The sequence below is a fragment of the Acyrthosiphon pisum genome, chromosome A2 (genome assembly GCF_005508785.2).
Source record: "Acyrthosiphon pisum isolate AL4f chromosome A2, pea_aphid_22Mar2018_4r6ur, whole genome shotgun sequence".
In the NCBI taxonomy this organism is placed as follows: domain Eukaryota; kingdom Metazoa; phylum Arthropoda; class Insecta; order Hemiptera; family Aphididae; genus Acyrthosiphon; species Acyrthosiphon pisum.
This window is the reverse complement of record NC_042495.1, coordinates 111,625,281-111,649,297: the sequence shown is the minus strand read 5'-3', so window position 1 is coordinate 111,649,297 and position 24,017 is coordinate 111,625,281. Positions and strand designations below refer to the sequence as shown.

General features: G+C 29.3%; 1 protein-coding gene across 1 annotated transcript in view; it reads left to right on the top strand.

Annotated features, from left to right (window-relative positions):
* LOC100160444 overlaps positions 1-24,017 on the top strand; it is a 218,942-nt gene that overhangs the window by 6,921 nt on the left and 188,004 nt on the right. Inside the window, exon 2 of the mRNA XM_029489572.1 lies at positions 10,580-10,624. Within this exon, the coding sequence (XP_029345432.1) occupies positions 10,580-10,624 (45 nt within the window). The remainder of the gene's footprint in view (positions 1-10,579; positions 10,625-24,017) is intronic.

The window sequence follows — 24,017 nt, the reverse complement described above, 5'->3', positions numbered from 1 at the left end:
CTAATCAATTATAATATGAAACTAGAATGCCTCATTCACGCAACTTCTAGGTTCCTATGTACAATTATTTACAAGCTTAAAATGAAAATATTTAATATAATCAGTATTTAACCATGGTCTAATCATAAATTTAAGCTACACTACTCGTTAAATTTATTAACTTTTACTTAGGTATATAAAAATATTATTCGAAATATTGTACTTATATAGGTTGTAGTTACCTATAGATGAAATAATAATCAACTATTTAATTAATTAATTTGATATCATATGTTGTGGTAAGCTAAAGGAAAACTATTAATAATATTTTTACAAAATAACGATTTTTATACTTTTGTATACCTACTGTTGATATTAAAATATAGTAATCACGATAGATGGAAACAACCGAAGCGTGACATTCATATTGTGATTCCGTGACCAGTATAGGTACCTACTACATTTACTTGTGTTCTATAATCTATAAAAGTATTAACTGTATTATACAGCGATAATGTCTCAACTATAATGTATAATAATTATACATTATTCTATAAAGAAACCAAAGAAGTGATTATTATATTTTTGTATATTATAATAGATTATATTATGCCTACACGTTGCTTACTTAAATACAAATTTATCTGATGTTAACAGCTATTGTGATTTATTGTAGAAAGGATAAGGCCTTCTAATGTGCTGAATTTATCGTGATCATTTATGATGTTTAATGTTAACTGTTGTTTACCCATAACTTTCAACTAGCACCATGTGTAAATTAATTTAGAAGTGAACATAATATATCTTTAAACGGTTTAGATTTTTTTATATTTGAGTTTATTTTATTTTTATTTTTTGAATGAAAGTTCTTAGTTATTTATTTTCATCGTACAAATTGCAGCACTTATCTTATGTGTACATAAGGTTTCAAATCTCGTGCAGTTGATATACGTTCATTATTTTTATGGTTCCCGTAATTCGATGTTCGTAATAACAACCCTTCGCGATCTGGCCTAAGTGGCTTTGCGAATAAAAGAGTACGTGTAAAAACGAACTGGGGTTAGAAATATAGAATTAAAAAAAGGTGTACCTTCTTTATGAAACCATTTATATAGGTGCATATGTATAATATTATATAATATATCAAATAATTAAAAACTCTAACCTTTTTTAATGTAGACAACTTGAATATTGTTTTTTTTTTACAAAGTGCCTAATGATTGCATGTATCCTAAATACTTAACTCTATAAAAATAATTTTTTTGGGTATACAACATATAGATTAGATTTATCGTTTAAATATAACTATTTCATTTTATTATACTTATTTTTAAATTGTAACAAGGTTATAATTTATTTAAGCTGTAAATATGAATATAAATATTACAATAAATAAATCAAATACTTATGTGATTTATTTGGTTTTTGCAAAAATGAATACAGGTACCTAATCTTTGCATATTCATATTTATTTTTGCATAATATTGTCAACGATTTCATTTACATAATATATAGCTAGGTATACTATTTTATTTTATAATCGATACGTTTGGGGTTAGGATGGAAAAAATGTGATACCTATTAGAGATTTCGTTAGTAGTTTATGTATGAAATATTTATATTTACATATTATATTTTTTTATAACTTGCACATCGTTAGGTACTATATTTCATATATTTTAATGAACTAAATAACTCTATACTCAAAACATCAAAGAGTAAAAAGAATAATTTATAAATCATTCCATATAATATTATACATCACTATAATTATAATTTTATTTAGTAAAAAATTGGAATTTAAAAATAAAAATAAATATATTTATTGGCTTGATAAAATTAAATTGCATAAACATTTGCATCTGTTTGTGTCACATGTAATTTTGATTTGTAAAAATAAATATTTAGGTAGAGTTCCATATTGTATATTATGTGTACGATACTTACATGAATTGACATTGACTTTGGAATTGCATATCATGTTTCTTCGTTTCTCTAAAATCTTGTTACTACAAATATAAATTTAAATTAACTAAAAAAATGTTAAGATTTTACAATATACATATTATACATTATATATTATATATGTATATAGGTATACAAGTATTAAGTAATTTCCAAATTAAAATTTATATCGATGAGGGGTACAGTTTGATTTCTAAGGAGGTATTCGATTTATTATCTTAATGGTTTTAAATTTTAATATTACTATTGTAGTTATGTAGAGTACAAATATAAAAAAGAACGTGTCTAAGATACCTAAGATGGAGCTGTTTCTATTGGTTTTTCGCGGTAACTGAAGTAGCGAATCAGAGAGTTGTCCTACTTCGCTAATGTAATTGAATCGGTTAATGCTTACGAAAAACAATCTTGTCGGTTTAATTGTCTATCAGGCTGTACAACGGTAATATAATATCATGACGGTTCAAAACGATCAGTCGTCAAATATCCATCACCAGATGTCCAGATCACATCAGTGGTGGTTGTTGGAAGTAAGTATTATTAAGGACATAATTTGATCGATTTGTCTCCTAAAATGTTTATGAATCGAGACACTGTTGTCTGTTACAAGATAGGAGCTTATATTATAATATGATATTATATTTAAAATATAACCTAGACAATTGTATGTGGATCGTAATGAATTTCTAAAATAATAGCTTACCGTATACCCAAAACAGTTTAAAAACGCAATATTATTCCACCGTTTGATTTTTCATAACTTTTTATAAATTATAATGTATATTACAAAAACAATTATTATATTGTAATGTTTAGTGTATACCGAAGTATAAACGAATATACTATATTAGTCAATACTACGTTATATATTTATATAATTATAAATATACGCAGGTACTAGGTAGGTACTCAATTATGATATTATAATATATTATGTTCGCTTTAATAACCTATGCAATTTACCCATCATATTGGATCTATAAATGAATATTACCTATATTATATTCGTCATTATACTATTATAGATGAATATTTCACTCACAGCATCGGTTATTGGTATTGAACTATTTTGTAACAAGCATGTACTATATTGCTTTACACGCTGTAGTGCGAGAACTGAGAATTATTAAGTAACTTTAAATTTAGTTTACTATGTCTTCATTAAATTGCAACATCTAACATTCTAGGAAATAGTTTATATATTTATACTCATTCAATATAATACATTATTGTATATTATGTTTCATATATTATGTATTTATGGTTAATAACCACTGATTATATATAGCTGGTTATTAATCAGCTTCTAGGTAGTTTCTGTTGAAGTCTTAACCACAGATAATAATAATAGAACAATATTCATTCATTTGTTTATTTCTTCGGTCTTTTTTTTGTTTTTTAATAGCTTAAACATAGATTAGATATTTACTACCTACGCAAAGCATGAGAAATATACCAGTATATGATCACAAGACAGAGATTAAATCATTAAAAAAACACACACCAGTGGCTAGGACTGCAGAATAGATCCTTCAAAAACCAATGGCGGTGCAAAAATATTTTGTTTATGTGGCCATCGAGCATGATAATTAATTTAATTTGTTATTTATATCCAAGGAAGGTTGGTTGCCGATGGGTGTAAAAATTTAAACAGTTTCATTAATACAAATAGAGATGAGAGCTTCTCCTTCCCGTCAATAAACTCTCATCAAATTTACACATTGCACGTATAACTTGTAAATATACTAAATTTTGTTCAATAAAAAAATACAAAAACGGTACTTATATCAACTAAAAATAATCAAATCAGTCTTATTTGTTTAACTCAGATAAATTTAACGATATAATAGGATTTTAATTTCCTCAGAAACTTTATTTCCGTATAAATCTTCGTTAATTTAAAATTTTAAAATGTATATGAGTAGTTAAATAAGAATTATAAATAATCGATATAAAATGAAATGAGTGCACATTTTAAAACGGAATTGTATGTTATTATGAAATCAATAAATTATTAATTTAACTCAATGAAGTTTTTAAAAAATGTATCTATATTAATTACAGTTTTCATTTAGTGGAAGAAATATTTTTAAATTTCATAATTATGAGTTATAATGTTAAGTAGGCATACGTATAACAAATAGTAGGTATAACATAGGTATGATTTACGGCACGAATATAAACGTAGGTACACAAGTAAACGTAGGTTGCATATACATATTATTATTTTATCACATAAAGTACCTATACATACTCACTGCACGGTAGGATGGGCTGCTGTTTTCGTTTTAATATATGTATATTGTATATATATATTATACCTATTATACATATACTTCTGCCAGCGCAGTACTCCTACAACTCTATGCACGTCTAGCGACCAGGCTATTCAATTCATATTATGTAGACATTTTTTATATAAAATAACATTCAATTGTTTGCAGCTATATAATAGTATACTACAGTATATATATACATAATATATCTTCTAAATTGATTATTGAAGCAGACCTTCTCGAATCGTCGATTTTTGTGTTAAATCGATTAGTATATAGGTATATAACAATATGAAGTATGAACCGATTTTGTGAAGTATTTGCACGTTGCATTTGCATGACCGATTTTTCACAAATCAAATAATTATAATAATAATATAAAAACTCTGCTGAATTCGTTTATCGTGAGTTTTTATATTTAAACATTGAAACACGTTGCCCATAGTGGCCATCTAACCTATTATTTGTATTACTTATTATAGGTACGCGAGCGGTTTAAAACTCCAACAGGAGAACGGGAAACACATTGCTCATAACGAAATTCTCTGTAGAGGAAAGTGTAATGCAGTTTATAATGTAATATAATGGGTAGTAGTAGTATGCTAAACCGCGTCTACTCGCAATTATCGTTTATCTTTATATAAGTGATTAAAATTACCACAAGGATAATGTAGGTACATAGACGTGTTTTTGTACCCATGCGGTATAGTGCAATAAATAATACCTAATATCTATGCATAAAAGTATACTGCAAGTAATCCTATATCATAATATATTATTATTAAAATAAAAATATATGGGTAGGTATACGATATACGTAAACGGTACATATCACCGAGCTCGGAAAAGGTCGGGAACAGACTTTGTTACTCAGGCGTGGTATATTTTGATGTAATAACGATCGCGTGATCGTCGAGTGTGAACGAGACAATATTTTTCCATACCAATGTACCAGGTCTAAAATTTATAGGTGTTTGTTTTCACTATACAATATACGTTTTAGGGAAGTATTTTATTATTTTCGCGGATGGTGCTCAGTCGGTGGTGGTGAAAAGGTATACTTACTTTGGTATCGGCCATATATATAGTCACCATATCCTCCACGATCCCATTTTTTGAAACGGCTTGTGTTATTGACTCGGTACCTATATAGGTGGTTATTATAGCCAGCGGCACATTTGTCGGTAAACCATCGCGTGAGTATATTATGTGTGTGCTGTTGTGCACGCCTCTAACAATGACTTCTCGGACGTTGCGCCACGCACGAATCGCACTCGCCGTATATTATAATAAACATAATATAATTATTGTCCACGTTCGCTTTATGCAGCGTCGTGTGTCAGCTTAGGTTAGGTTTGTGTAAGACAGACATAGTGAGTAAAAGAAGACGCAATATAATATAGTATAATGTATAAAATAACATCATTTAGGCACGGCGTATATATAGTGTACAGACTACGGATTCGCGAAACCAAATAGAAATATTGCGACTTTATAATATTGTCAACATGTAGGTAGGTACTATGTTTACAACGAAAGCGTTATCGCCTGTGATATATTATCATAATTATTATACACTTCGAGCGGCGTAACAATTGTTGATAAACATCGTATGCGATTTTGGGATCACCGCATGCCTGCAGGCTCGTTAAAAAATTATTATTTACACTAGTTTTTTTTTACTTTTTTAATCGCGTCATTAAACATAAACAAAATCATAAAGTTTCATCAGAGTTTACTTATTATTATTATTTTTTTTTTTTATTCTGTTTATATAATATTCAAGACGGAATATAGTCATTTAACTCGAATAAAAATGATTTATCAAAGTGCAAACAATTTTAATGCGAAAAATTAAGAGTTGTCCACAAAGCCATATTAAAACTTTAATCTTTCCTTCTCCTTGAAAAATCCCGACAAAAAATGTTAAATTAATTTTATTCCTTGCACGTATTTTTCCACGAAAAAAAGTTCTATTGCTGTTTTTTTTGATACATTTGTACTTTCATCTGCGGTGTGTTAAATACATATTTGCTCGAATGGTTGACTTCTAAATAATGATTTAAATTTAAGTCGCAATAAAAAACATATTTATTTTTTATATTAAATATATGTATAGACGTATACTATAATCATATTACATTTTAAAACTCCGAAGGTAGAATCATAATTATACCTAACCAACTTTTATATTACCTTTCTAGCATTTTTCTGAAAATATTAGGAAAGAATTAATATGTTTTAAAACTTGAGGTCGAAAAAATATTTAAAAAATATTTAAATAAATGTTTGCCCTGTAAATTCATTTGATAAAATCTTATATCTATTCAAGAAAGTAACCAATGACGAATGTACATTGTACCTATGTGTATATAAAGTACATATTTTCTTCGTATTTTTCATTCATTGTTACACAATTTTTTTTTTATTTCAAGTAATTTAACGTTGAATTTTCAAGCTTACCTAGAATAAATATTACATGATATAAATATTACAATTATAATATAATTGTGGTTTTGTGTGTATTAGAGGTGTTCCGGGTACAGTTTTTACTTATAAACCGGGTACCGAGTATTTGTCGAGTAACAATATCTGTTAAAACCGAGTCTCGAGTACTAGTCGAGTAATAATTTTTTTTTTAAACCGAGTCTCGAGTACTAGTCGAGTAATAATTTTTTTTAAACCGAGTCTCGGGTATTGGTCAAGTAATAATTTACATAAATATTAAATACCATGTACTGAGTATTTGCATCGTCCATGATTATAAAATTATGGAATTTGGATGAACAACCAACTGACGTCTGACAACTGAGAAATAAAGCAACAACTAACAAGCTACAAGTCTACCACCCATAACAATATAATATTAAATATTAATAATATTATACCCATTGATTATAAATAGTAGATTTTAGATAAACAAGAATACAAGATAATTGTCAATTGTCAACATTTATAATCGGTGGGGCTGTCCGTGGTAACTCTATTTTTAAATCGTTATCGGTAAACGTATTATTATTAATTACGTAACGATTTATTTTATAGTCATTACAACTAGCATGGTGGCCGGAGGGGCTAGTGCCTACTGCCTAGTACTAACTAGTAACTACTATTATAATTTTATAAAATATTTTCGTTTGGTCGATTGTGGGCACACATTTTTTTTTATTATTAATAACCCGGGTGCCGGGTTTATTAAGCCGGGTACCGGGTATATTCCAGGGTAAAAATGTAGCTTTACACCGGGTACCGGGTACTGTCCAAGTCATCTTTTAATAATTCGCCGGGTAACGAGTATTAGTCGGGTACTGAATATGATATCGGGTACCCGGTTTGGACTCGATAACCGGGTACCCGGAACACCTCTAGTGTGTATATCAAACGATATAGGCATTAATAAAAATTGTATGTTCTATGCTTGGCATACAATAAATTAGTTTATATAGCTGAATACAGATCACAGTTGCACGATAAACTGAATCGTTGTAAACATATATTTGTAATTATTTTATTTCATACCAAATTAGTTCCGGAAACGATGTACAAATGAAAAACGGAAACAGCTTAATCGTGTGGTGAGTTTACCCTTTTTTTTGTGAGAACAATTTTATTTGGATTTGTGAAATGAAAATAAATTAAATTATCAAATAAATTACGTAAATGTGTTTTTGGTGTAAATATTATATATATATACGTGGAATGGAATATAGATATTTAGTAGACGAACACTATATTATGTAGATGTAACTCGACATGAATTAATTTTAAACGTAAAAGCTTCTTGTCTGGTTGATGTATTAAATGTGACTCATCCGTCTGTTTTGATCAAACACACCAACGAAATACAGTTTAAGCAAATCGAGACTACATATTGTACTGTCAGGATGACATGCCTAAAGTGATTAGATTAAATGAACATTTACACAAAATATATGAAATTAAAACATCCTTCACCCCCATTTATACTTACTATAGTAACTACATATTCAGAATATTTAAATGAAACATCGAGATATACGGTGCGTTATATTTAATAGTACCTCGATTTTGCAGGATAATAACACACACACATGAAAAAGAGGTATATAAATAATATTTTATGCAACGCTATTTTTATGAATAATAAGAACCTATATGAGATAAATTCATATTAATAATGAGATAAATTTTATTTTTAAGTTTCTAATTCTATAATAGTGAATTGTTTAGTATGGTTTAAGCTTAGAACGCATATAAATATACTATAATACGTCATAATATATTCTAAAATATAATGCGCTTTGAACAAAATTTGAATAAACTAAAGATCAATTAACGGCTTATAATTAAAATATTAATTATATGAATAGTTAATTTATGTATGCTGGAATTGCGATTAAATGTTTTCGGGAAAAATAAACCGATATGAAACTACACTGTGCTATAAAACCGTTTTTAGTTTAAAAAACATTTGATATCTATGAATAAATTTCAATAAACAGAATAATTGTCAGATATAATACGTTAAAAAAATATTTTGCTAGTTATATAATATAATTGAAAATGTATTAGGAATAGGAATAATTATTTTATTATAAATCTAAAGTGCTCTAGATAGTTCCAATTTATTTAATTAGTGATTTTATAGCTACCTTTAAATTATATAGCAGATTCCAAGTGACATCTTCTTTATGTTCAATGCGTAGAGGAGAGAGTTAAACAAGTAGTATAGCCAGTAGGAGTCGATTATGATTCATGACCAAGCTAGATACGTATAAAGTCAAGCGAAAAGAGAAGGTTATGGTAGGGTATTTCTTAAGATAGAATCAGGCTTCCAGCAGAACCACGATAAATTGTGATTTGTGGGTGATACACCTATATGCTAGGTTAAAACGTTGGCCAGTAAGGATTAATGACGACCATTTGGGCTGCCGGAATTTCCACGCGGCATTTGAGTGATAACATGGTCAGCAAAAGGGAGAAGTGCAAGGTATACTGTATACACACGATTTTCTGGAGTATAATGTTATGCAATGCGATCTCATTACTATTGAAGCTATGCCGACGTGACCAAACAACCATTTTTTCTTTTTTAGGTCAATATTATGTGAAATGGGAGTTTAATACAGAAAGCTTTTTTTGTAGGAACACGGGATGTGTTTAATGGGGTTGGAGTAAATTTCTAGGAGGTAAGATAGAAAGTCTGAAGCGATTAAAAATGTTATTATGGTTTAAAGAAAAAAGTAACGGCAAAGCGTTAATTATAGCCGAGTATATTCAGTGATAAATTATGAGAAGAAGGGTTGTAATTATTTATCTGCGAAGGAAATATTGAGTAACTGGGAGGAAAAAAGGTAAACCTGCAGAAATGTAAAATACTGAACCATTCGTTAAAACAAGTAAATAATATTTTCATATTTGTATACAGAAACAGAATATTTATCGAGTTTTAAGTATAATTTATCATTTTTAACAGAATCGTATAAAAATATTACTTATTAGTAATATAAAATCAGAATTCTGAGTATAAAAAAACCAGGATTATTTATAAATGTCATGTATAATATATAATTATTAAATGATATATGATAGTACTTATTGTACTTATTTGTAGATAAATGCATTAAAATCCAAAAGTATAATTTATTTTAGTTTTTTACATTTAGTTGCATAATTATTTCATCATATTTTATTTTTTGATTTTGAATAAGAGGATTTAATACAATTTTATTGTGTACTCTTATTGATTAGATAGACGATTACATAGACAATTGTAACAGTATATAATATATTATATATATTAATATAAATACATGGTGACATATGCAACAATATGTACCGACCTGCAGGTGCGTCCAATTTACATTTTCTTCTTATAAATATTATAAAAAAAATAGTGTTGTTTTGAGAACATGAAGAATTCTTGAAAGCCAATTATGGAGTTTAAGTTTATAGATACAATAGCACGACGTTGTGTGTACAGCGATGGGAATCATTTTATATTATACCAATAACGATATTACAAAGTCAAGTGTTTGCACCATGACAAGGAGTACTTAAAATATTGGTTAACTACTACGTTTTAATATACACTTATAGTGGGTTGTATTGTTTGAAAAAACAATATTAATTTTACCAGATCAATGATTTTACAATTATCATTATTATGTAAATATATAATATAGATAGTATCTATTATGTGATAAAGCTTTAGTGGTTTTATAATTAATATATATTTTTTTAAGTTTAGAGTGATATTTACAACATTGCGGAATTAGTGATAATATTGACATTTTATATAATATAATAATCTTAATACCACATCATTTAATCCAAACATGATATAACTATTTAATTAAAATCATATTTTTGTGTGATTTCAGGGCAAAGGAAATTCGGCTATAATGAAATCCTTGCACAAGCCAAAGGTAAGCCATGATTATTATGTTAAGTCATAAAATCCGTGAACGAAACAATAGCATTGAGTATAGATGATAATATTTGTATATTATAAAAACAATTTGTCTTAACGCCATATTATAAACTCATAAATATTTAGCTAAATATTATTAATAAAGCAACGCTCAGAAAAACAATAACTATTATTATTCTAATTTCTAATATTTTGTATTACTCGTATAATATAATTATACTATTTTAGTATGTATAGGTATGAATTTGTGTGGATATATTATCATACTTATACATAATATGCATTATTATGTGAGGTTTTTGATACATTTTTGAATATTTTTAATTGACATGTAATAAAGCATTTTTACAGTGGTACTCTTGAAACGTTTGTCAATTACTTTTTTTGCGGTGCCTTCGTCTGTATAGTATGTGTTATATCTGTAAACTGTATAATATGTAATATGTATATATCTGTACATATCTTCATACGTAATCTCAGTGGTAATCACGAAAATGTGAAAAGCACACAGGTGTCCGACTAACTAATCAATCAACGAAGATTAAACGCGTGTATAATATCTGCAGTCGTCCATCAATTGCGGACTTTGATGTAAATATTATTATGCGTATACGTATTAAATATTATATTATACGATTACCTATCAGAAACGAGTGTTATAACAATTGTGGTAATATTGTACTGTTTTGTAACGTGAAATTCTAATCACACCGAAATTCCGAATTTAATATATAATATTAGGTACATAAAAATGTGTGTGTTGAGTTATGTGTGACTATATCTCGCAGTATGAAACGCGTGTTCTCGAATCTGCGACAGAGTGAACCGTAAACGAATTGAAGGAGATTCGTATATAGGCGGACAAAAGTTTTCCCGTATCGTAAATAATAATTGAATATTTGAATGCGCACATTTCTGATACGAACGTACACAGTGCACGGGGTGTGGAAAATAGCTTGAGATAAAAGACAAAGTGTATAGATTATAGTATCTGTTGTAGGCGCGATGCTGGGGAAATTCGAAAATCCATACTTTGCAAACACATTAGTGCGAAAAACCTATATAGATATATGGTCGTTGATTATATTATAATTTATCAAACTTCAGTTTAACAATGAACTCTCATGTTTAATTATATACTTAATCAACCCGTTTCATTTAGATGACTATAAATTATAATAATTAATACATTATTATTATAAACTGTATACGCACTGCGCATATATATAGGTAGGTTACCGAGTATAGGTACCTAAAATAATGTTTTAATCCATCAAAAGTTGAAGTTAAGGAGTACAGGTATCTACCTACTCTGAAAATGAGTCGAATGATCGATCCGCTAATACATTTAGAGGGATATCTATATAAGTTTCTTAGAATATCTATTTATGTTTCATACATTATTAAGTTTAAATAATATATATAATTTATAAATAAAAAATTGCGAACGGCATGGTTCGTTTAAGAACAGGACTGAATAATTATTGTAAATTTAAAATATATATTTAAATTATATTCATAATAATTTTATAATATGTCACCTCGTGCCAATTACAGTTAAAGATCAAGGCGTCGTCGGTCGCGGGTTGTCTTTCAATGACAATAATAATTATAACCACAACCTATATATTTGAACCTAAAATATAAAAACTTAATAGTTACTTAATTATATTGTCATTTATTTTTTCATGTACCTACTAATTACTATTATGATACTATTTTAAAGGTCCTAGTTTTATTTTTTAAAAAACATCATTATAGGTATAATATATAATTATTAAAAGATTATTAAAAATTTAAAAATAGGCAAATAGAAATTCAAATAATACTTATTAGTTATTAGTCAAGTGTTATATTTCGTAAGTTTTTACGTTTAATAATATCTCTTAATTATTAACAACGCTGTTATTTCTGTAATCTGTATAGGTAGGTAGTTGTTTTTTTGTTAGTAATTTAAAAATATAAAATTTTAAATCTCACCAAATACAGTTAAGAAAAGTTTTTTTAAACAAATATTTTTATAAATTTATAAAGTTTTAAACTGGTGTTTTTTTTTTATAGAACTAAATAAACTGAATAGAGAGGTAGAAAGGCTTTTCGTGAGATTCAAACTAGTTAGAAAAATATGGTTTGTTTGATAATAATTGAGCTCCTTAGTGCTATTTTATTATTTTAACGATAATGAACAAAAACGTCTTTTGACAAACATGATTTGTGACCGCCAAAAAAAAGACATGATGTTTATTTCACCTATAAGCAACAAGTTATTATAAACTTACTCTTGGCTTTAAACAATTTTAAAAAAAAGTTAAACTAGGTAGGTAGTAACAACACTTTCGAAATGTAAGTATGTGTAGGTATACCACGTCCGATGTTTATTTCTATATTATATCGCTCATAATATAGTGAATGGTGGAATGTACTATGTATAATAATAAATTATAATAATTTATTATTATATATTATTATACCTACGTTTTAATTTATTTATCAATTATTTGATATTATTGATAATAAAAAAGTATAATTATACGATTATAGGTACTCAGTTGACAGTCGTGTTTATAATATATTGAAAACTTTAGTCAATACTTAAAAATAAATTCATCGTTAACAGTAAATTAGGTATGTTTTCCTAAAGAACACCGGAATAGAAAAATTTATTTAAACAAAATATCTAGTCATAAGTAACAATTCCCCCCCCCCCCCCCCAATTATTGTAACCAAATTGTAAGCCAAAAATTAAAAAGACACTAACAAAATTACGTAAAAAGCTAATGGCCTATGTCGCCGAAGCTATACAAAGATCAATAAAAAAAAAAAAAAAAAATTAGGTAGGTATGTAAAATTCAATTATGCTAAACAAATATTTTCTAAAAATAATTCATTAAAAAGAAATCATAAATACATATAAAATGTAAATTAAAATGTGCTACAATATTCACGATGTTCGATGGGTTATAAATTATAATAAAATATAATATATAATATTATGTATATATCATAATACTACATACTTATGGAAGAATAATTCTTGAAAGATTCGTCGTAAGTATAAAATTATTATTATCTACATACAAATACTTAAATATAATGTTGAAAAAAAAAATTCATGTTAATTAAGAATTTTGCATAATATGAATATAATAAACGTTAAACATGTTAATGGAATGTAATGACATGTATAGACAACATGTTGATAAAAAAACATACATTTTATAGTATATATGATATACCTACGTCCTACATATAGGTATGTATATCAGAGGATTAAGCGTTTGAACTTTCTACAAAGCTTGCAGTCTTTTTCTTTTATAAATCAATAATTTATTTAAATTGAGAAAAACTGAATGGGTTGGAGTTGTCGGTCTGGTTTTTCTAAAAGGTCTAAAAAGTAAACGCAAGTAAATAAAATTAGGATACTGTGAGTTGTGACCGGTAGTATTTTTCAATACAAGTTAAATTACATTTTCCTTTTCATCAAAAAAAAAAAAAACTATTTTCATGTTGTACGTTTTGTACGATGTATACAGAGTTTTATACTTTTACAGAATACTGAAACGTCTGAATCCAGATAAGAAGATCAAATAAATGGGTATATAGATAAATATTAAATAAGTTATAAAAAGATGTATTTTGCAGTTCTTTCATTTTTTGAAAATTTTTATTTTTTATCCTTCCTTTAAGTAATTTATAGTAAAATATTTAAAATCAACCGACCGGATTTATTCGGCGTAACAATTATAATATTACAATATTATTTCAGTTTTTTTCGTAGATGCATTTGATGGGCCTGCAGCTGCAGCAATTCAATTTTCATAAAAAATTGTCTACATTTTGCTAGACATTTCTAATACAGAAACTAATATTATATACCTATTTCTATATGTTATGAGTGTAGATAACAAATTATAATTAATAAAGATAAGACCTTAATTATCTGGTCGTTGCACCATATGCAATATATTATATTATTTTAAATGTAAGACAAGCTATAAAAATGTATAGTATGATAACGTTTAATTCAAATACCTATAAGCAGTCCTGTAAAGAATACTTTTAAAAAGTACTTGAGTAAATACTCAAATACATTTTTTTTAAATAGCTTTAGTAATTGATACTACTCAAATACTTTAATTGTAAAGTATTTCAAATACTACTCAAATACTTTGAAAAAGTATTTGGAATACTTTTCAAGTACTTTTGGTTTTTAAAGTGGGTTTCTAATTATCGTAATATAAGCACATAGTTAGTAAGTAATCTAATAGTTATCTAATAGTTTTAAAGGGAATTAATATTGTTATTCAATATTCAATAACTTTTTTTAGAAATCTGGTTTTCACAAACCTTTGGGCTTCGGCTAACACAGAAATACAGAATATTAAATAAAACTATTATTCTATTATTGTAGTTGACAATAATATTTTTCCAACCAATTATTTCGAATACAAATAAAATGTTCTAAATAAAAAATCAAAGTATTCAATACCAAAAAGTATTTAATACAAAAAAAAGGATTTGAAATACCATTCAAAATACTTCATGCTGAAAGTATTTAAAAAGTTATTCAATATTTAAAAAAGTATTTGAATACTTTTACTCAAATACTTTTACTTAAATACTTTACAGGACTGCATATAAGAAGCTGTATGTTTTTTACACTCAAACTCAGTATTGGCCATCTTCTTGTTACCATTAATTCAATGAAAAATAATCTGAGATGTCCGTTTGTTGCACGCACTGCAAGACATTTTTTCTTTATATTGTGAAAGACAAAACAAATTTTTCCAAAAAAATGGAGTGGTCTGATACTCTGATTGTTGAAGTAGGCCCGTCAATTGGTAGATAGTTTCAGGGAATTATTAGTAAATTAGATCTCCCGACGTCGTTCATTTAAATAGGAAAAAAAATACCTATTGATGCCTATTAATTCTAAATTAGTTGTTGGTCTATGGTTACGACTTTTACGAATAAAAACAAGATAATAAATAATTATATGAGATAACTCGAAATATATAATTTTATATTTTAAACTTCAGGATAGGTTTAGATTTTAAACTTCTATATAACAGATGCATTGCACTCCGTAGTCACACTTCTATAGAAGACATAGGTACGTTGTTAATTATTTTAATATAATATTATTATTAACTTTATAGTATTTAATATATAGGTACATAAACTATTGTTTTGAATAGATACTATAATGTAAAGGAATTTTAAGTGCGTTTGATGCTTATTTTATTTACTTTCTACATAAGTAAGAATAAACAAATTATGACAAACATAAAAACGGGTTAACTGATGTTTGTATTTTTGATCATTATAATAATTTATGTATCACTTAAATCGGAGCCTTCACGTTGGTGCATAGTATGGTAAATTACCAATTAGCGATTTGTTGCTAATTGCATTCACTGTAAATTCTGCGACACTTATACGTGTTATTTTGTTAATGTATATACATAGTATTACATACTACTAAATATAGGTATTATATGAACACATTAAACCAATATTCAACAATATATGTAATAATGTAATGTGTTATAGCCATAGGTATACACTATACATATTATTAATATATTATATTATTATTATGTATCACAATCGGACAAAATATCCGCTTTGCAATTGTAAAAACTCATAATTAATAAATAACCGGATAATAAATAAACTTTTGATCAAATATATTATATCATATTATTATTATTATTATTATTATTATTACAACCACTCATTCAATTGCTGCAGGACCTTTTAGACAATTTGAAACGTTATTTGTTTTTCGCGTTGAACAGTAAAGATAAGTATTATTTTTTTTTATAGAAAAATAAATTGTCATCTCAACTACGTTACGCTGCCAGATGGAATACGATTTTTATGATTTTACGGTTCGGATTTTCCTATAGGCACTGGTCTAGGGATTGTGTACGATTTTATTGTTTCGAAGATGCAATGAGAGGGCAAAGGTTCATTTGGAGAATATGTTTTCGTCTGTCCACCGTCTTTTTCTAGCCGAACGCGTTTCAAATTTGAACCCGTAAGTTCTCCCTCCGCCGCGACCACGGTTCCGTTGGCACGGTGTCGGTAGTCGCGTGCGGAGCGAGGCGAGTGAGCGCGACGCGCCGCTCCGCTCCGTCACCCGCTCACTCTAAGTCCTCTTGCTCAACCCTTCGAGAGCCATCGGGGGCGGCGGCGGCGACGGCGGACAGACACCCTAATCGATCGGGTCCCGCGCCCCGCCGACGTCCACGTTGGCACCACTGCGGTTTCGCCGCCACCCCCGCGCATCTCCTGCTGCCGCCACATCCCTAGCGCACCGCACCAACTACTCACTACAACGGCGGTGCGACCATATACCGCGGTATGATAATAATAATAATGTTATAAATTATAATCATAACGATAACAATATCGATGTCGCGTGCGACCGGCGACCGGCGACCGGCGGACGATCGGTCGGGCCGGCCGTCCCGCGAACGACACGTCTTTCCCCTTCCCCGCCGCCACTACCTACCGACAGAGCGGTGCCGCAGTCACGGCCGCCGAACGCCGTGCCGGTATTGGCCGAAACGTGTGCGTAGCGTTGCCGTTGCCTACCGGTCGACCGGCTGCCGTCGTGCGCGCGTGTTTTTCGTCAGTGCCGCGTTCGCGTCCGCCGTGCGCGCGTCTGTTGTTTTCGTCGTCGCGCGTCGTTCTCACGTTTTCCCGTCCCGTTCGGAGATTTAAACGATATTGTTTAACGGTATTACGCCTATTAAGAGGATCGTCGGTGGCTTGTCGTATACGATTATATGTCGGTGGACGGTTATCGCGAGTTATCCGCAGCGACCCGTCGCGTGTGATGTGACAGCTCGGCCGACGGACTTTTCGAAGAGAATATTATTTTTAAAAAAAAGTTGTGCTCGCCAGTCTTGCCGGAGTTTTCCATGGACCGCAACCGTCGCTGTCGCACGCGAGGTCGGTGAACGTCGTCGAATAATATTTTCGCAACGCATTCTGTGAGTTGAACCTACCTATTTTTTTATTTTCCTAAGGCAAGTCCGTCTCGAAGTGCATCGCACACAGTGGTACCCCCTCGTCATGCACATCATGACAGATTTATTACCCATCATAATATGTAGGTACCTTGGTACATTATTATGATTTAGGCGTTGCAGGGGGGGGGGGGTCGTAGGCACGGGAACTACAACGATAACGGAATAAGACGAGCGTATAATAATATTGTATTGACTGGGGACGATCGTTTCGTTCGTATAGAAACGGCCGAAAATCAAATCGTCATCGATTTTCGAGTCACGATTCCTAAAACGTACGACGTGTTTGTAGGTAGTGAGCACGGCCGGGGAACGATTTTTTTTTTTTCGAAAAACGTATCTCGCGCGGGCAATGCGTAAACCCCGCGCGCAGACACCACGACGACCATACGGTAGCCCGGTCACGGACCGGAGTAAACTGGTTTTAGCAACCACAACAAACCACTGCCGCCGACCGAATGACGACGTGTGTAGACTGTAGTTGTAGAGGTAGACGGTCTCCTAGCGTATAGTAATAATATTATATTATTGTACCGTATGCGTTCGTATTATTATTATTATCATGGTACAGCATTCGTGGTTCTCTCCATTATTGTCGGATTGCGTCTGGTCGCGACCACCGGGAGATTTTCATGACAGATCTCTCCGAATATTATATTATTTTTTTTTATTATTATTACGGCGACGGCGACTACGACATTACGGTCTGGCCGGTACACACACATATATATATATATATATAATATAATATCATTATTATTATTATTATTATTATAATGTTATGTATTATATTATTATTTTCCGCTTTATATTATTATTATACTCGGAACGGGGTTTATCGCCTGTGCGCGCCTGTTTATGTAGTGAAATGACGAGGATAACGACGACGACGTCGCGGAACCAAACAATAAAATTCGGCCTCCGACGTGTTTTTAAGCGTTTTTATTTTTTCATTCGATTTTACGATCCGATTTGTAACGTAGAAAAACGATTCCACCGCCGTTGTAGTCCGTAGGTAGGTGCGCGGGCGGCGCAACGTGTCTCTTTCGGCGAACGCAACAAGATGAACGTCAAATCTTACATTCCGTTTCTTTGAGTATTAGTGTAACACGGTTGTAGCGTTTCGTAGAAACGGATTGACGCGAAACAATAATATTATTGGGAATTATTGTTACATATATATAATTTATTTTTTTATTCGTCGACTAGCACAAAAACAACGTTTTTTCGTCTCTACACGATATTGTTATTATATGGTTTAGCCACGGTGGGATTTTATTGCGCTGCACAGATTTTTTTCGTTTCAATTAATAATATTAATCGATATTACACACAATATTATAATAACCACTGCTATAGGTTAGGCTGCACTATTCTTGTTTCGATGACTAGTTAGCATTTTCGTTTCGATTCGTTGGAACGCAATATAATATTATTGTATTGGAGTTGCGAGGAATTTTACTAATTCATTGATTCGTTCAGTTATTAGAACAATATTATGATGGATTGATTTTGTATAGTTCGAATAAAGTTAGTTTAGACGTTTTTCAGCAGTTATGATATGATAAAAAGTATTTTCATGTTTCCAGACAATTTTTTATGATAAACTAGTGTTTTTGCTGAAAGATATTTAGTTTATTCAGTTGTATATACATATATATATATATGTATAATTTATTAAAACTTGACGAAAAGATGAGTAACAGGTAAAGTTTTTATAACTTATAGTCACATAGCTTTTGAAATTTTTCAACAAAATAACAATTATTAAGTTACATTTTTTATCACACCATAAAAATATATATCTTTTTTAGTTCCCACGCAATTCGTAATTGGAGGCTCACGGTATGAGCTATATTGAAAACTATAACAACTGATGAGCGATAATTATTAATATCTAAGTTACAATTAGGTAGATAGACATCTATGACTATTTATGACATCGAGTGACTTCGTCATTAGACGAAGGATGGCAATGATAATTGTCTTACAGTTTAAATAATAAATCGGTTTTTAACCGTTAATTGATTTTCAGAAAATTATTTTTGAATTACAAATTTGGGTAGTAAATTTGTTTATTTTTATACTGATATAATATGTAAATTGTAAACGAATCTTTCCCTTCATTAAAATATAGTATTGTTATTCATTTTATAAGGATATGTATTTCTAAAATATTAAATACTATAAAATGTGTACCTAAGGAATTATTTAACTATGACTATTGAGTTAACAGAAGAAAATGGGTAATGTCCTACCAAAAACATGATACGCCTACCGCCTACTTGTAAATTCAAAGGTATATTTTACAAAAAAAAAATATATTATTATATTGTAAGCTTAATTTTGTTTTACAATATTCGGTAATGACAAATGTTATTAATATTTTTTACACTAATGCAGTTTTTTTGATATAAAATAGTAGTCTTATATGGATACACGCTCCTAATAATATAGTATTCACATTTTTAATATTTTAGTCATCAATTTAAATATATGACAGCTAAGAATGTACATACGATCTATATATGTATGATGTTTTGAACGCAGTATTACGCGATCTACTTATAATTTTGTAATTAGTTTATTATAAATATTACGAATTGCTTATGTATTATATGTATTTTATATTATAATAGATATATTAGATATATTTCATGGTTAGTAGTGACTTTTGTAGGTACTTTACAATAGGAACTTTAATTTTATATCTTTCGATTTTAATAATTTATATAGTTTTTAATTACTATTTGCCTACCGAATTTGTTAAATAATATAGGTTTATTTATACCTATCAGACATACCGAATTTCATTTTTAAAACAATTATCAGTTAAATTTTCAAATTAAATGTTATCATCAAATATTATAATTTTTCAATACTTCCTATTTTCGTTTTACCTTCCTTTTATTCATTTTTCCTTTTCTATTTGGTATAAACTTATAAAAACATAAATTGTTTTAAAAAATGTTTACAAAAACGTAGCTTTATTTAAAATATGTTGATCAAAAGTTTTTGTTGATATTATTGTTTTTAAAATGAAAAGTAAAAGTAAAATAATATAATATTACGTGGACGTACCTATTATTATTATTATTATTATTATTATATGTAGGTACTGCAATTTAATTTTTCAATCACGTTCGAAAAATTTATATTACAAATGAGGCACGTAGTTGTTTTTAGTTATAAAATATTTGAAACTAACTTTTAAAACTAAAGTTGAATTAAAAAAATAAATAGACTCTTTGATTACGTTTTCGTGTTACAACGTTACATATTATTATTATTATTATTGCGTGATACCTCATATACTGATATAACCTACCTACTTGTGGCAGGGTTCTAGCTATAGCGCGTGCTGTATAAGAGGATCGGTATTTATATTTTTTTTTATTGCCATCGGTTACTTATTTCGTTTCTTATTTTTTATGCATAACCGTTTCGCCGAATGTCGCGGGGGAATACAGTGTCGGCTCATTTGAATTCACGGACAGGAGTCTTGGCCAAACCATGCCTCGAGACGTTCACAACAACAACAACAAAAATATCAGTGTTACAGACGTTAGAGTTAGTATTAGGGTGATACGTCTTCACATATTTATTATATAACATTATGGGTATTATTATGGTGATAATATATTACCAACGTATTACTATACCATTGTATAGTGGTGTCGATGTGGCGGCATAAGTAGTAGTAGACAATAATGATAATAAAAATACGACTTTTTTTTTAATACGATTACACGGACGTTTCAACCTACCGTGTAACTACGCTATGCCTATGCAGTGGCCATGCTCTTTATATATGATATATTATAATATGGTATTACCCGGGCAAAGGTGCAGCACGTGATGTTGCATCCCAATGACGCATTGCGCTATAATAGTAAGTACTGGAGAATCAACCGGCGTGTATACTTATAAGTTATACTGCATAGGTATATGTTCTATGGTATATATTATATATCATCTCCTCGAGACCGTATAGTTTAAGTTCACCGGGCATTGGAAAATCGTTAGAATTCTTTTTGTGCAGTTTTTCATTTTTTTTTTCAAGTGCAGTTTTCTATCTGTTCAATCAACTTATCGCTCCGTTTGTCGCGCTTAAGGCTTATCGTATTCAAAGTCAATGTGCGGACATTTGAAACATCATTTACACATGTGAAATCTTCTGGATCTCCCTTCACTATATTATAATATAATGCATTTGTGTGCATTTACGTATATGATATTATTATAAATTAGAGTATAATAATATTATTGTATCGTGTGCACATAACGCGTTATATTATTATTATAATATCGCAGTCAATTTCGCGCGACCGGAAGTCTATTAGCGATCGTGTTAATGTACGTGTGTTGTGTGTGTGTAGGTATACACGTGTGACGGGACTCTTGAGTTACGATTTATGAATAGGAGTATATTATATTTTAATAGTGCGTGTGTGCACATTACATAATATTATGTTATAAATTGAGATAACTATTCCGCGGTTGAGGTCAAGAAGCCATCGAATGTTTATACTGCAGCATAATATCTTCTGTTATAATATAAGCCGCCGTCAATACATACAAATACGCGACAACTGTATCTTTTATTGGTCATAGTAATAATATTATTAATATGCATGCCCGAGATAATAATATTATATACATGCATTATAATATAATAATAATTAATATACCTATCTAAAATGTAATAATATGCAAAGGTGGGCAAGTTAATGAAAATAATTAACTCAAGTTAAGTTAAGTTAAGAGGACACAAGATCGATAAGTTAAAAGTTAACAGTTAACCAATTATCAATTTAACTCGATAAGTTAAAAGTTAATATAGAAAAAAATATTAACTTAACTCAGTTTAAAAAAAGTTGATCTATTTTTTTTTTAAATTAGTATGTAAATGACATAAAGAGTGAATGTGTCTTTTTGGTTTATAATTTATAAGTTTTAAAAAACGATTTTATTGAACTTTTATCATAATGTACTGTATACCCTTTTACTTTTACTTAACTATTATTTACTAATTTAAACTAGTGATGGGCACTATCGAATAGTATTTGATAGTTTGAATAAACTATCGAATATCTATTCGAATGTTTTTAACATAACCGATTAGTAGTATTTAATAAAAACTATCGTATAGTCTGAAAAACTATCGAATAGTTCGGTGGACTATTAGTGATGGGCGCTATCGAATAGTTTACACTATCGAATAGTATACACTATCAAATAGTATTTGATAGTTTGAATAATCATAAAAACTATTCGATAAATTATTCGAATAAAAACTATTCGATAAACTATTCGACTATTCGAACTATTCGAATAGGTTATGGATGACTATCGAATAGTTCGAATAGGGAACTACTATCGAATAGTTCGATAGTGACTATTCGATAGTTCCCATCACTAATTTAAACTATTATACAAATATATTTTTTTATATCATATAGCAATTGAATGATATAAGTTATATACTATTAAAACATAACAATTGTCAATTTATAATTTAAAATGATTAATTTTTTAAAAACATTTATAATTGCAACTCATTAATGTACAATTTTGCTTAAAAATTTTAGGAAATCGTGAAAGCACATCGAGTGATCCACAACTGTCGTCACCTATGTAAATGTTATTAATTATTAGTTATTATTTATTAGTTATTACCTGTACGGCTCCATACATCATCGTATAATATGACACGTGCACAATTATAATATATAATATTATAGGACTATAGGACGTACCTCTACATAGGTGTGACGCGCTCTGCGATTGTCATATTATCCCGACCGGTAAATACACAATACGACATAAATACAACTGTTATTTATTGTTGTCGTATTTTCAATCAGTTGTTGCAATATATCTCAAAACATTGTGACGTGATGTGTATAGGTACTGTGCAGAGTATCCGTATACACTATAGCTGTTATCGTATACCGCATATACGTTTTATCGTATGGCTTTAATTAGAAAACAGTTAATATTCGTGTATATTATTGTTTATGTCCTATACTATAGGATATAGTTTATACCTACGAGTCATATGACACATAAAAATATGTTTATGTTTATGACATATACATGTATGTACATACTATTTAGTACCTATATATTGATAAATAATTATGAATATAAACGGCATTGGTAAGTATTAAAGTTCACACGGTACCGTATACAATCTACATAAATTATATTCATTTACCTTCTTAAAAATAAAATATATCAATAATTAGCCGAGAAATGTATTGGCACACTGCAGCAGCAAATACAACGGGTATAAAACTATTGGCGATTGAAAGTGATAAGGTGTAACGGGGACGCTGTGTATCA